A 15,694-nucleotide genomic window follows, 5' to 3' on the forward strand; every position below is an offset into this window, starting at 1 on the left:
GTCATTATACCTCGTTTACACGTGCATGGATTTACTGCTGACAGTACGTATTATCGCGGCAATAACAAGAAAATGCACATGTAAACAGTGCTAGTTGCAAGATTGCATGCATGGTTCAAAAAAGTTCAGAAGCTTCTGAAAAAATCTGTCAAATAATACCATACAATGACAACATCAGATCTCGCTTACAGTTGAAGAATGAAATTGGAGAGACAGTCAGTACTTTTACGTGTAAACAATTTTTATTGTGATGGTTTAAAATTGGTGCCAGTAAATCCATGCACATGTACAGGCGCTTTTACATTTGTAATAAATTTTTAATTTATCGTGCGTGATTTTTAATTTTACAGCTAAAAGGCAAAAGTGCAGTCTCGTAATGACTATTCTACAGTAAAACATGACTTACAATATGTAATTATATTTAAAGGGCTCGGGATAAAATAGAGTCAACCCGAAATAATTTAGACTGTGTCATACACTGTCTCTATTATGACGTTTGAACGCAAGATTTTTCTCAAAACTAACAATATTCTTGACACTTTTATTCCGAGCCCTTCATTTCTGCCAACAATTGGTTCAGGTTCAAGCAAACGTGAACTAAATCGCTGTCCTAAAATATGCCTTATTCATGCAACATGTATGAAAAAGACAAACTACATACAAGTATGTCAAATATTTTATACAGATTTTGAATTAATTCATAATATTCACTCACACATCCAAATATTGGCAGAAATACATAATATTATACAGTCGTAAAGATGGTTTTTACATAGTTTTTTACAATATACCTATAGAATACAATAATATACGCATGTACCAATGTTCCGCTAAGGTGTGCGAATAATTACTTCCTTATTACGTTTAGTACTTTATTTCGCGGTGTTTCATTTATCTACTGCTTTTTTTAAAATTTTGATTATATGGATTTGAATTTCTATTGTATTTAGGGTAACCATTCATACTGTGATACAATTTTATTGCATATTTCAAGTTTTTTTTGTATTTGTATTGCCCTAGTTCTTTTTATATGGAAACAATTCATAATTGCATGGTTTAGAGATGTAGAAAGACATTTTCAATATAATTCATAAAATCGAATATCTCTTTCTGGCATTAATCAATAATTCAATACTATAGTATGCCTGTGTCGATTCCTTATTTAATTGTAAAATTTTATTGACGTAACCAAAATAAAAAACAGTTTTTAAATTAAAATAAGCTTTTTACAAAGGTTTTTTCAGTTATTTCCCTTAGGGTACTGTATATTGTGTACCAATTATCAGGGTGGGGGGGTTGGATTATTGTTCTCCCTGTAAATGAATTGAGCGATTAGTTTGACAGAAATTGGTAAACAAAATAAACACAGCGTTTGGTTCCTCTTCAAGAGAATCATGAACTTCAGTAATAAATATTCTATTGAGCTACATATTTGGAAGGTTTTTATACAACAAGGAATCATCAAGTACATTTGCAGGCATTCTAATCTTCATATCTCTTATGAGCCAAGTTGACGTTAAAATCAATGGTATTTCATCCAAGACTCCAAGCAGAGCTGCATCCTAAACAGTATATGCTATCAAAACCTTATATTTGAGCGATTGGGTGATCATGAAAATTGACAGTTCTGCACAAATCCTGTTATAACCTATTCATTGATCTGACAGAAAAATTTGTTTCATTTGTTTTGACTTTTCCAAATTTAAATCTGAATTTGTACAAAATTCGAATTGATTCAAAAACCCCTCTCAAATCATGCCACCCTGATACTTTTCGAGATGAATTTTATTTTGGTCTGATATTTCCTTCTTACTGCCGCCAAAGTTTTATAGCTATCTCCTAGTAATAAATACATAAAGTCAACCGACATTATAGATGTGTTAAGAGTTGAGGCGAAGCAATACTCACACAGATGCATTGTTTATAAACAGGATATTTCAAATTTTTAAATCGACATCAATGTATACGCATGTTGTCCTCTTTTCGCTAAGCACAATAAGTAGGCGTAAGCAAGACAAATGTCTGTTTCTCGTTGACGTTGTGCAATGCCCATTGCCTCAGAAATGCACTAATACACACAATCTTTCGTATCTGTGTTCGCCTCAACTTTCATTGCGTGACCACCTATACTTGTACTAAACATGACATTTATTTGTTGTAACGAGATTCAATAAATTATTCTATGACCAGCGTGTCAAGGCTGCGATTAGTGTAATGGATGATACGTGAAAGGGAGAGGTTTGTAGTTCCACCGATCACCACTGAGACATCCGCAGCCAAGATATAATATACACGATTTAATCAAAATACAGTTGGTACCCTATTGCATAAGAACATTATAGTTACATTGGCCTAATTGAATTGTACATTATTACAATCATTATCAATCAACATTATTACAATCATCAGCCTGAACCGAATTCACTGCCTCTCCAAGCTAATTATTTTCCCCTCGATTTTGTGCATTATGTTAACACGATTTTCATAAAACTATCTCAACAATCCATTTTCTGGATTTTTACACCGATTATCTCTACTTGGAACAATGTTTCCTGCCCAATTCAATTCACAGTTATTACTAAATTATTTCATTTTTCTCTTTTTACTGAGGATCCATACGTGATTAGGGAGAGTAGAATGGTGTCAGATTTTTCTGGCAGTGCAGGCGAGGAAGTGATTTGACCGTTGCGCCTAATGTGTACTGTCAGTGCTCACGTATGCATGTAAAAACATGGACATCCAAAATTAAAAAAACACGGAAAGATGCATGTTGGGCAGAAAACACACAACAAAAACAAAGAGATAAGGCAATAGACAAGAGGTTGTGATGCCATAGATGTAGCCAGACTAAGGGTGAATTTAATGTTGTCGTACAATGGTCCCTAGAGGCATTAAATGGCCACCGAGCTGTTCTAAAACTGTCTGGATAAGCGAATTGATTATGTGAGCAAACATAATGATCGAGAAAAATGAAAGTAGCTAAGAAAGGCATTCATCCAGCAGTGAATGATAACATATAATTAATAACAATTAAATGTCAGGTGGATAAAACGAATTATTATTTTTATTCATTCGGCCAATTGTGTGAAGGATTAGTGGAAAAGAAATCAGAAAACAATGTGCGTTGAAATAAAACTATTGGTTAATTTCTTATACTTAAAAATGAATACATAGGCGATGAGACTAGTAATCATTAACATATTTATATAAAAATGAGAACATGTTTTTTATATAAGTAGACCTGCGACTAGTCGAACAGTGCTTTCCCTGCCATAATGGTAGTTTTCGGAACTGACAATTATTCACTATGCCCCGGCTACGGCGATGGTGATGTAAGCATTGTTAGACCGGTCACAGTATCCCAACGATAGTTTAAGAGTACTCCACAGCGCAAATCATTTAAATAATGTCTCATTTAAGGTCAATCGCGGATATTTCTCTTTATTCTGATTCTGTACGTACTTCTCCATCGTATGTATATTCATAAAATATCGAATACAGCTCTGTTTGTTTTTGTGTCAGAATTAAACCGAATGTTCGTATTTAAACGCCATTTTTTATATTTTACGACTAACTTGAAACTTGATTTTTTTATTAATTTTAACGACGTTAAGACCATTTTATTTTTAATTGTTTACTAATACAATAAACTATTTCTTTTTCAAGCTCATCACAATATAAAAAGTATTGAATGATATGTCAAATGTTAAGATGTGGCGCCTCACTCAGCGGACAACTTAAAATGGTGGATCTATAGTGATTATATTATATTCCTCTGACGTGTTTTCAAATTATGTATGTTTACTAATGCTTAGAAAAAGAAAATATTATATTTGCAGTCCTAAATGTGCTTGACAATATTTTGCATCTCAAAATGGCGGAATATTGAGGTTACCAACATTGAAACTAACATCGTCATATGTCTTATTCGGAGTCTTAATTATTGTGGAGTACAGTTAAACTATCATTGGGTGAATTTCTGGCCTGGACATTCATATTATTATTTGATATTATTTACATTGATCATCTTAACTTAAATGCAGTTCAATCGTCACTTATAGCATAAATCGTCCCTTCCATATTTTACAATCACTCACAAAAAAACAATAACAACTGATTATTTTTAAAACGGCAACACATTATAACTAATATGGAGTATTAAAATGGTGGTAGACTAACGCTTATAAAATTAATGTCTCTTTATATTTCTGATCACATACTAAAGCCTCGTCCAAACCAAGAACCATCGTAGAATAATCGTTCGTAAATGTTTGGAAGCAATTTTGATACACAGTTTGTATACAATGTTCACTGAACGATGAAAAAAATACAGATTAAACACTGACTTATGTTTCGCATTCCCGTTATGGCGCAAAACCTACTGGAAGCAGCGTGGATATCGCAATAACGGTGTGTATTGCAGATATTTTTTCATGTATTTTACCTATTTTGCTAACGTGTCCACTTTAATATTGAGATTTTCTATTGAAGCGTATAAGTCAGTGGTATATTCAAATGTTACAGGTGACACAAAGTGGTCAATGTGTGAGTGTGTAATATTTTTTTGAATGAGCTTGTGAATCCGTCTGCGTGTGCAATTAACTTGATGCGCCCGCCGTGTAACGTTGTAACAATACGATAATATGTGTCAGAGTTCATATTGTCCGGTGGTAATCTACGCAACCAACTGCTGCACTCGCGCGAGCAGGGCATCGCACGTCTTCTTGGCGTCTCCCAGCAACATGGCCGTGTTGGGTCTGTAGAAGACGGGGTTGTCCACTGCGGCGTACCCAACGCCCAGAGATCTCTTCAGTACTACCACCTGCGGGAAAACACATTTTAATTACTATAATTACTATCCCGTAGCACATTTTGAACCTTTAAACTAACATTGTCGGTTGTCAAAATCTGCCGAAATCACCAGAACAATAATGAGGTCACCTCACGTTGAACTGCACTACATCGACACCTGCATGACTCAATGAACATTTTTATCTTCTACATGCCTACACTTTTCAACTGTCATGTCAAAATCAGGTTTTTTTTTGTTTTTAGCGGTTGGCACTATGTATTTTCTATAAGAATGTTAGCTATTATCTATGATCTGCAGGTTGGGTTCTGTTCAAAATATCATCAATGGATGTCATGTCGCAAGTAATTTTAACGCACGCACACGTAGAAACTGTTAAAATTAATTGAAATTAGCATGAATAATTAATAATAATTCAAATTACTAATACATTATAGTTGGCACTCTTCATCGGTGTCATTCTACAGTGAATTTACGGAGATGGTGATCGTTCAAAATATTCTGCAAAATTACGAAACCATGGACTAAATTTGTCGCGTCGACAGTGTGACAGTAGGCGACATGCACCTCAATTTCAAGGAGCCTTATACGATATTTCTGTTATGACAATAGAAATTATTTTGCAAACCCATGAAGCATAATGGATAAGTTGGTGAACTCTAAAAATATTAACATTGTTCAGTTGTCACTCTGATTTTCTTACTCACACAAAATGGCTACCATTTTCTAATGTTCATTGAGCTTTATACTACTACTCGAGTGCTGTTATAAACGGTTTTACACAAATTTTACATGATTTTTCAACTAAATAATTATGCCGAAGTGTAGTATTATTGACTGCTTATCTTCTCATCATGATGGATTGTCTTTTTATACGCTCTACAAATTGGCAAATAAATGTCATAGCAGTAGTGTGAAGTTCTCTGCAAATGAATCTGCAATGCAGTCATTTATAGATCAACTTAATCAGTGTGTTTTGCTTTAATTTCATACATTTAGGCTCCATCTCTATAGAAGAAGGTGTTTTCAACATCTTTGGGTTGATCATACCATAGTTCCGGTCCATAGGATTGAGTCATGGCAATGTAAAAAGGGTATAATATTATCATTTCGTTGATATTTTGAAGAGAAAACATTAAGGCCGTACATCAGTTGAGGCACGGTCTAAAAAGATCGTTGCTAGGCGATGCGCGGATTGCGCAGGTGCAAATGACGCCTGTCAAACGAAATATTATTTGTCATATAAATCCAACATACCTCCATTTTATGTTCTGTTTATTATTCTATTAGTAACAATAATAATATATTCATTGACATGTTTTCTTTTTAAAGTAAATGGGTAACGTTTTTAGTCATCTTTACACGATTTAAGAATTAATTGGCCCGTCGCCATCACGAAGCAAAGTGACATGTCTCTAGCTCGACGTTCTCTCACTGAATGCGAGCGAGTCCAAAATTTCGTCGCGCCTACAGTTGAAAATTATTTGCCGTTTCACTGATGCGTCACCTTAAACATTACTATTTTTATTTATTTAACCAGATTACTTGAAAGTCGTTTTCAAATTAACCATGAGGACGCCGACGTTACCTCGTCATGTGCCTTCATTCTAACTGCATCACTTTAAAAAGGACTCATAGTCTACTGTTTGAATTATGATTTCGTCTTGCGGATTCATTCGTAGCAATCCTCACTATTTTTAATCGCATCTGTCAAACTTTTCAACACAGTTTTGGATTCACCAGAACAATTAATTTCATAAATAAATTACTATGATCATTTTGCTCGATTTATGAAGTAACTTTGAATAGTAATGAAATTTGAATGTTACCTGTTGCGCTTGCCAAACTTTGAGAACAGGCATGCCGGCGATTGGTGAATTGGGATCGTCTTCCGCCGCACTGTTTACTGTGTCGTTAGCACCTGAAAAAATTACCATTAAATAAAATATTTAGATTAATGTAAACGCTACCTACTACCTTCCCCATGCTCACTGCCTTGGCTTGTCGAGTCGCCTCTGAGCAGAAATGGGTTCAAGTTGATATTGAGCTTCGGGGCAGAGAAGAGCTGTGACTTGTAGATGTCGTTGAGAACGTCAAGGACCTCAAATGTGCACTGGCATTGGGAAAGACGAAAGAGCTCGCAATTGTGTATTTTAGAGAGTAGACCTCAACAACGGATCCTCAATCAGAGGAAAAGAGGCGATATGACAGCGGGTCGCAGTGAAATCCTCAGTAAAGTTATAAAAAAACTTCTTTTATAAAGACGAAATCAAAATATTTAGATTAATGATTTAATTACACGGAAGTCATTTCGCATTGCAAATACTTGGTTATTACGATCACGGAAATAGCGAGATCTCGGATGTAATGAGGAAACATTCGTTGACATTTTAGTTTATGACTTTCTCCATACATTTGTTCACTTTTAAAATAAACAAATTAATTGAAATGTTATCTCACCGATGACGAGTACCAGCTCCGTGTCGGGGAAGTCAGAGTTGATCTCCTCCATCTCGAGTACGTCGTCGTACGGCACACCGGCTTCAGCAAGCAGCACATTCAACTGACCAGGCATACGTCCTACAACAAACATTCATTCATTGAATTCACAAAAAAAAATTGCTCCAGTGTCCTCCAGGTGTCTGCACCGGCCACCTTCGATTGTTTATTGGCACTGTCAGCCACCGAAGTTTGGACCTGCATGTTTACCTGTATCTGCTGTCCAAGATCTGTGTTGCCAACTCTCATCAACAGAAATATTATGTATTTACACATAAAGTAAATTAATCTGTTAGGACCATGCAGTCTTTTGTAATATTACAAGTGAATTAATCTTGAAATTAACTGATATATAAATTTATTCGCTATACACCAATAGCTCACTTTATGGCTGAGAAAGATTCTTGGAAAGTTGACTATAATGTGAAATGTGATGTGAAATCACTTAAAGGTTCTTAATTATTTTATTGAAATTGCATTATTTTTATTTCAAAATTACATTTCCCTCAAAATCAATTTGAAGTAATTGTTCATTACTCCTTCGAAATGAGAAAGCGGTTTTGATCCATCGACGTTATCTGTCGGCCAAGTAGTTTTTGTCAGATGTCATTTAGGATGCAGGCGTTCATGACTTATCGTTTTGCATCCAGTACAAATATTTTCATCTCCAATTATTTGTTTTAAATACTTTTAACAGTGCTTTTGAGAGGGTCAAGAATTTCGTGTATGTGGGGTCCTCCATTAAAAGTGAGAGTAGTCTAGAAATCGAAATAAATGTCGCTTCGGTATAATGAAGGTGCTTCGTACCAAGGTATTGAACCGAAACTTAAAACGTATCTTGTAGAAAACACTAATAAGATCAGTTATCATGTAAAGCATGGAAAGAGTGTTGGGCTCATTTGACCGGAGCGTGCTGCATGGTATTTTGGGGCTGTACGATTTGTACGGGCACTCTTTACAAAACACTTGTAAAGCCAGTGCTCACCTACGCATCGGAAACCTGGACATTAACTCTGCGAAATGAACGAGCCCTGAACATCTTTGAAAGAAAAATTCTCCGCCGTATATATGGACCGATCAGGGATGGCACCAATTGGAGGAGAAGATATAATGCTGAGCTCTACGGACTGTACGAAGATTGCAGCGCAGTTCAATCAATTAAGATTGGGAGACTGCGATGGCTAGGTCATGTGCACCGTATGAATGACAATGAACCGGCAAAGAGAGTGATGTCCAGCAATCCAATAGGACGTAGAAGAAGAAGGAGGCCAAAGATTCGCTGGTTAGATGGAGCTGCCAGTGACTGCCGTATTCTGGGGGTACCAAATTGGAAAGCGGCCACACTGGATAGGGACAGGTGGAGGGAGCTGTTGGAGGAGGCCAGGACCCACACCGGGTTGTCGCGCCCCTGATGATGATGATGACGATTTGTACGGGAGCCTGCATATTGTACAGTCCATCAAATTGGGCCGCCTTAGATGGCTGAGTCGTCTACACAGAATGGACGAATCATGTATGACAAAAAGAAATTGACATTCGAAAAGCGGAAGACAAATGAAGACCAGGTCGGCCTTGTACAAAATGGAAGATAGTGTCGAGCTGGATTTAATGACTTTGGGTGTCTTAAACTGGAGGGAAACGGCTTTGCACAAAGAGCTAGATGTTAAATGTGCATGTCTCTCTTCTCCTGATTAGTTGTATTCTCGCTTCATAGAAGTAAGTAGATTGAACAACTCACCGGCCACAGGGTGAATGGCGAACCGAACAGTCTTTCCCATCTTCTTCAGCATGGTGACCAACTCAGCGATGGGATATTGTGCCTTCGCAACACACAGACCATAACCTGGAAAATATAATAATTATTTGTTTGATGAATTGGAATTTACATTGGTCAATTCGGCCCCTTAGAGTCAAAGAAACATATCTTAATTCTTAGCAAATTTGAGTTACGTGTGTTACCATAAAATAACAAATTACGTAAGGTGACAAAGAGACAAGGAAATCAATTGATAAAAGATGATTCAATACACTTTGTGTAAATGTCAGTGGAATGTAAATATACTTGTGTTTGGGGTGTCTTGTAATGTAAAGAAAAATGAGATATGTTTCTTTGACCCCAAGAGGCCGAATTGTTCTACAGTTAAACGATTATTATCAACCGAGGTCGATCCACTGCTGGATAGCTCCTTTTAGCTATTTAGCACATCTAAGCTGGCCTTGTCTGCCACACAGCCATAAATGTTGCATATGAATAACGCGCACATAGACGCCTAGCGACAGTCGCTCGTAACGTGGAACTCGTGAAACGTGGATATGTATGGGATGCGGCAACTGGCAAGCCGGTATAGAAATGACCAATTCGTAGCGTGTGCGTATGCGTACTAGCGGCTTTGACTCACAGCCCAAAACACATGCAATTTGTTGCTAGCAGCAATAGATGTTTTTTCAAACTCGTCGCATTCCACCAATGTGCTGAGCTTTATTTGGCAACATGTGTTTAGTGAATAACGTTGACGTATTCGACACATTGCAGACGAGACGAGTTTAGATGTGCGAGTCGGCTTACTCGTTTTGATCCCTAGATTTTCAGTGCGATGTACATCTGACGTTTTAGTTCAGTTATACATTATTTCCCACTTGGGCCCTCATAAGGGGGGGGCTGACAGGGCTCTAGCCTAGGGGACCGGGCGTGGCGGGTCGATCAGATATACTAGATAAACACGCGTCCAAATTTGCTGTAATAATAAAAAAAACGCCTGTGGCACCATTTCACGAAGGGGATATTAACATTTAAAAAATGAGGTTGTAAGATACAATTTTTGATTGTTTTGTGTTGTTACTAGAAAACTAAACCTATAAAAAATCGCTAAAAAGACTGAAGGCCCTTACTTTTACCGCTAAAACAATTTTGAAAACGCTTCTGTTGTTATTTCATATTTTTCTGTTGTTGTTATTTTTGTTGTTATGCCATTAAACTTAGCGATAGGTAGGGGGGCCCGCCAAAGATCCTGACTCGTTTTAGGCTGTGGGGGCCATGACGACGGTTGTCTACTAGCTCATTGCTATTTTACAGTTGTTAGTCATGCTATACGATTTGAACACACAAAAAAAAAGCGGTGGTCTGTATCGTCTACTACTCTATTGCAGGTGCAGGAATAAACTTTATTATGGAAATTATCCTAACAAGCATGCAAAGAATAAGAGCCTGCATGAACGAGCCTGAATCTACTGTTTTCATTATATCATAAACCGATAAATATGGTTGAAAATCTATGCTGTGATAAGCATGCCCCCCACATCCTGAAGCGGGCCCCCGGGCAAGGATAGAGGCGGGCCCCTTACCTAAGGGCAGCGTGATGTTCTACAGCAGTGTTCCCTAAATGGTATTAAGCGGAACCCCAGGGTTCCACAAGGTAAAATTAAGGGCGTTCCGGGTATCTTCATCGTATTTTTAAATAAATTTAGTCATTGGTACTTGGCATCATATTAGAAGCACTGATAGAGACTCTTTTTTGTGGTAGCCAAGTAATATGTGACCCTTCGCCATATTTGATAAATAGCCATTTTACAACATTTTTCTTAGCTCGTATTCTTATTTGCCCGGTACAAATCTTGCAATCGATTTTTAACTAACTTCCTGACTAGCTAGACATTTGAAACTTTTAGAATATATCAAAACACGATGCCAATGCATTTTTTTAATTCTTTTAGCCATCTTTAAGTAGAATTGAATTCATTTTCAGTTAATTCTGTTTTGTATGAAAAGTTATTTTGACACCATTATCGGTTGCTAGTGCTCTGGGGTCCTAGCAACTAAATTATTAATATATACGTGCGTTACTATGGAAATCAATATGAAATAAAATGATATTAAGTACAATTTTTTTTGATCGTTTAAGCTAGTCAAGTCAAGTTTATATGGTTCAACAGAAAATTTAAAAACGTTGTATATAAAAAGTTCTTGTTATCTTGTAATTATTTATTAGTCAGAAAATACACTAAAAATAATTATAAAATAAAATTCTTCACGTGAATTATTATTTATTTATATTAATTATCATACCTATCACATCAAATTCCATCACACAGCCAAATAGTTTAAAATATTTAAGTGAAATAGCAAATACGCTAATAATGACTATTGGAGTAAATTTTGTGGTGTGTTTATCTCATTTTACTGGCCGACGTAAAGCCCTGTCAGCCCCTCCTCTTGTGGGACTTGTGGTGATAAGGGTCATTATTGCAAATTATGCCTTTCCAACATTGTTGTCCTACACAGCTGCAGTCATCTGCTTGAATATTTCCATATACACATAAAATGTATTCATTGCAAATTCGCGTATGTCTCTAAAACATTATAAAAACAATATTTTTATGTGGACAATAGAAGATGTCACATTCTTACCTGGCGTAATGATGATGGAGCTAGCCTTGTGAATGAGATCGGAAACGGAGTCCACGGTCATCTCCGTGTGAGTGGCTCCCTCAGCGCGCGCTGCCTGACCCGACGATGTCACGCCGTAGCCTCCCAGGATCACGTTTGGAAGAGAGCGGTTCATCGCCTGTGAATAGAGAAAATGACCATTATTTTATGCAAGGCAATAAACAGCTCTATTAGAATAATGCTGTTTTTCTACCTTGGGGCTCAAATTTTACAATAATTTTCAATGATACGATAAAATGGAACTAGTCAAGTCGATTCAACAAATTGCTGGGCCCATCGGACCATCCGACCTGGTTGCCACAAAGGCCAATTTTATTGCTTTAAAAAAAAATTTTGAGTGTTGCAGATCTCTTCACTTTTTGCTAGTTTGGCAGTTTAATATTGACATTTGATTTATATTTCTGTCTGTTCTCTGTGCTCCTCTTACCCATAGATACTATTAACTTAAAGTCAAGGAAACTCAGTCTAAGCACACTTGAGTGCAAGGTGACCTCAGTCTTGGGTAACTGCTCCTGAGACATTTCCTTCCAAAGCATAAACAGCTGGTGATACTTTACATCCTGTGTGGTGCGGGACGGATTGATTTGGAGGGTCTATGTTTGTGTTGTCTCCTTACCTTGCACATGATGTAGGAGAGGATAGCTCCTGAGGATCCAATGAGGGCACCGACCACCGTCATGAGCGAGTTGTCAAGCATGAAGCCCTCCGCACACAGCGCCCATCCAGAGTAACTGTTCAATACGGTGATTACCACTGGCATATCGGCACCTGTAACAATAATAATACACCTTGTCGGTCTATCTTGTATAACTCGTAAATCCCATTTTGGTCAAAAAATTTGTATGGAATACAACAGCGTGCAGTTTACAATGATACAGTCGAACTTGGTTATTACGAGGAAGATGGGACCGACTGAATTTGCTCGTTATAAGCATTACTCGTTATATCAGAGAATAGGTATTTTTAAATGAGCGGTCACATAACACAAAAAGTCGCAATTCAAACAAAAATACACAATTAGAATTTTTCCCCGAAACAAGCATGACATTCATAAACTACAAAAGAAGTTGTTTATTGTAATGAACGCTGGTAGGTACCTACTGACTTCAGCTTGGATTTTTTACATGCAATTTCAACCATATGCGGGGATACTTTTTCAACGTTGTCGGCAAAAACACTATTCAGGTATTTAGACACTTAACTAGTGTCATAAACGTAATCCGATCCCGGCCGCATCGATCTAGATAACTGCCCGGTCGGATTTTATTGCTTAGGGTCGAAAATGTTGTTTTTAAACGATCGACACATTAACAGTTTTGCTCGGTATACCCGAAAAGTAGCTCGTTATAAAAGTGAATAAATGTATGGAGAAAATCATAAACTAAAATGTCAACGAATGTTTCCTCATTACATCCGAGATCTCTCTATTTCTGTGTTAGTAATGACTGTAATTCTATTCTATAGATTAGAGAATTAAAATCATACAACCTGCCCGGCGAGGGGCGAGTTCCCAACTGTGTTACCTGCAATAATTCTCAGGTAACAGCAAGTGACAATGCTATCTAACTGTCATCCCTTTCTGGTGCCGAGTGTCGGTGTGACCTTTTCGGAAATGGCTCACTGGCAGAACATTCAGGTGAAGATATGTTTACAATCTTATAGAAAATTTATAGAGATACATAAAATACAACTAAATCTTAATCTAAATCTAAATTTAAGCTAACTCCTAGTTATAAAACCACCAGAAGTTAGCTCCGACCTAATCACCAAAGGCGAATCAATATTATTGTGGGTTGGCTGGTCCAGTCTGGAACTAGTAGGCTGGTCCAGCTGGAACAGTCAATAAATAGAATTCTGATAGGCTATATTCAATACACTACATTTTGATGCAGGGTTTTGAATGTGAGTGTCCTTCGAAAATGAACCATGCATTATGGACGTGCACTAGTGTGTGTAATACATCAATATTAAATGAGCGTCAACGCATAACCCGAGAGCAGTTGTCAGTATCCGACGTATTACGTATTCTTGACACGTGTTTAAGTTCATCTCGTATTCTTCCGCACTCGAGATCGGTTGCGTGCTACTCCTTACCCGTTAGGTATTTCAGTTCCCATAATTTCTATCTATGTGTACGATTCTTGCACATATAACGCATCGAGAATCAATCCACAGGAAACCATGTAAATCGTGTCCATATCAATTTAAAATTATGTATGTTTGCATATTGAAAAATTCGCAGCTTAAAACTATTATTTTTGTTTATGTTTATTTTTTACCTCCGATAGCAGCTGTCAGTGTCACTCCCATGATGGAACTGAGTGCTGCAGTAGCCCCCAACAGCGGTAATCCAGGCACTTCTGGCATGGCCAATAGAGCCACGGCGCAACCACCACTGCTTGCCAGCAGGCCAGCGTTCAAAAGATGGCGGCCAGGCAGAAGGAGGGGTGCTGACGAGAGCACTCCTTGGAGTTTGCCGTATGCCACCAGGGATCCACTGGAATGTAAAAACACATAGTCAGTTGATATACCAGATAATTTAATATTTCTAAACCATTGCGATATGATATAGATGTTGCCTAATATCATATAGCAGTCGGAAGCCAACAGCGGTGGAGTGAGGTTGTACAACTTCGCTTGCGTATTCGTGTCGCTATTCGCCTGGTTACTCGCGAACGGTTATAAATACGGGATACAACAAAAATAATATTGTTTGTAAATGAATTTGACAATAAACTCAACATGTGTGGTCCCATGTGATTTTGACAATCAGTGCCAGTGCTTGAGAAAAAGTGAAAAATATTTATTGTTGCACGGATAGTGCACTTTGTGCGGGGAGTGCGTCAAACGCTGTGAAGCGAGGGGTTGTCCACACTGTTTTTTGTTCACACTGTTGCGCGAATTCCAAGACCGCGTGAACGGCAAAAACAATAAAATGGAAAACACCACAATGGAAGTGAATGAAACCAAAAAAACGAAGAAGAAAAGAAACGATGATGAAGAGGAAGTGGTTGGAGAAAAAGAAGAAGAATGGCAGACGGTGACCTCTGGAAAAAAACCCAGAAGAGACTCTGGGGTCACTCCAAAGGGAAACCAAAACATCGTCATGATAGCGACGGGAAGTAAAATTCCATTAAAGTTAAAAATAGCGCAGATGCTGCATAAGGCAGGAGTAAAAGTACAGAAAATTTACAATAAAAATTTAAAGACGTACATCCAAGTAGAAGACGAAAAAGAAGCAGATAAAGTGAAACAAGCTGGAGAACTCAAAGATCTCGGTTTTGTGACCAAAGAGAATGACTCCTGCTCTTATGGAGTAATAAGAAAAGTCGATATTGATATGGACCTCCAAGAACTGCAAATGGAAATCAAAAGTGATGCAAAAGTAATCAACCTTAAGAGGTTGACAAGAAAAGGTGATACAGGAGAGCTGACAAAGACCTCGTCAGTCAGTATTAAATTTGGGGAGAAAATATTGCCGAGAACAATTTACATATATGGAGTCTCTTTTGCTGTAGAACCGTATGTATTCAGGGTTATGCAATGCTACAAATGCTGGCGATATGGGCATATCGCGAACAATTGCGGACGTACAGTAGAAACGTGCCCTAAGTGTGGTGAAAACCACAAAACCTGCGAAAAAAATGAGGAAATTACGTGCATCAATTGCAAAGGTAACCACGCGGCAAACAGCCAAAAATGCCCAAAGTGGCAAGAGGAAAAGAATTGCAAAGAAGCAATGAAAAAAATGAACATACCTTTCAAGGAAGCAAAAAAAAATATGTTAAATAATAGCTATGCTGACATATTAAAACAAAAAAAAATCGTAGGAAGAGATGAAAGCGAAACAATTCAAAAAACTAAGGAAATCAAAAAGAAAGAAGAAGCGGTGGTAGAAGCTTCAGGCTCAACAATAATAGCTACAGGTAGTAGCGTAAAGC

The 15,694-nt window shown here is 37.4% G+C and overlaps 1 protein-coding gene across 1 annotated transcript in view; it reads right to left on the bottom strand.

Moving 5' to 3' along the window:
- Window positions 1-917: 917 nt before the first annotated feature.
- Window positions 918-15,694, bottom strand: part of LOC147069056 (NAD(P) transhydrogenase, mitochondrial-like) — a 43,881-nt gene continuing 29,104 nt past the window's right edge. The window contains 7 exon segments of the mRNA XM_085951716.1: window positions 918-4,822; window positions 6,640-6,731; window positions 7,271-7,390; window positions 9,048-9,152; window positions 11,715-11,871; window positions 12,370-12,521; window positions 14,033-14,250. Of these exon segments, the coding sequence (XP_085807842.1) occupies window positions 4,676-4,822; window positions 6,640-6,731; window positions 7,271-7,390; window positions 9,048-9,152; window positions 11,715-11,871; window positions 12,370-12,521; window positions 14,033-14,250 (991 nt within the window). The 3' untranslated portion in view covers window positions 918-4,675.

The sequence above is a fragment of the Rhyacophila brunnea genome, unplaced genomic scaffold (genome assembly GCF_057557595.1).
Source record: "Rhyacophila brunnea isolate RB1 unplaced genomic scaffold, BYU_Rbru_1.0 scaffold_24, whole genome shotgun sequence".
Classification (NCBI taxonomy): Eukaryota; Metazoa; Arthropoda; class Insecta; order Trichoptera; family Rhyacophilidae; genus Rhyacophila; species Rhyacophila brunnea.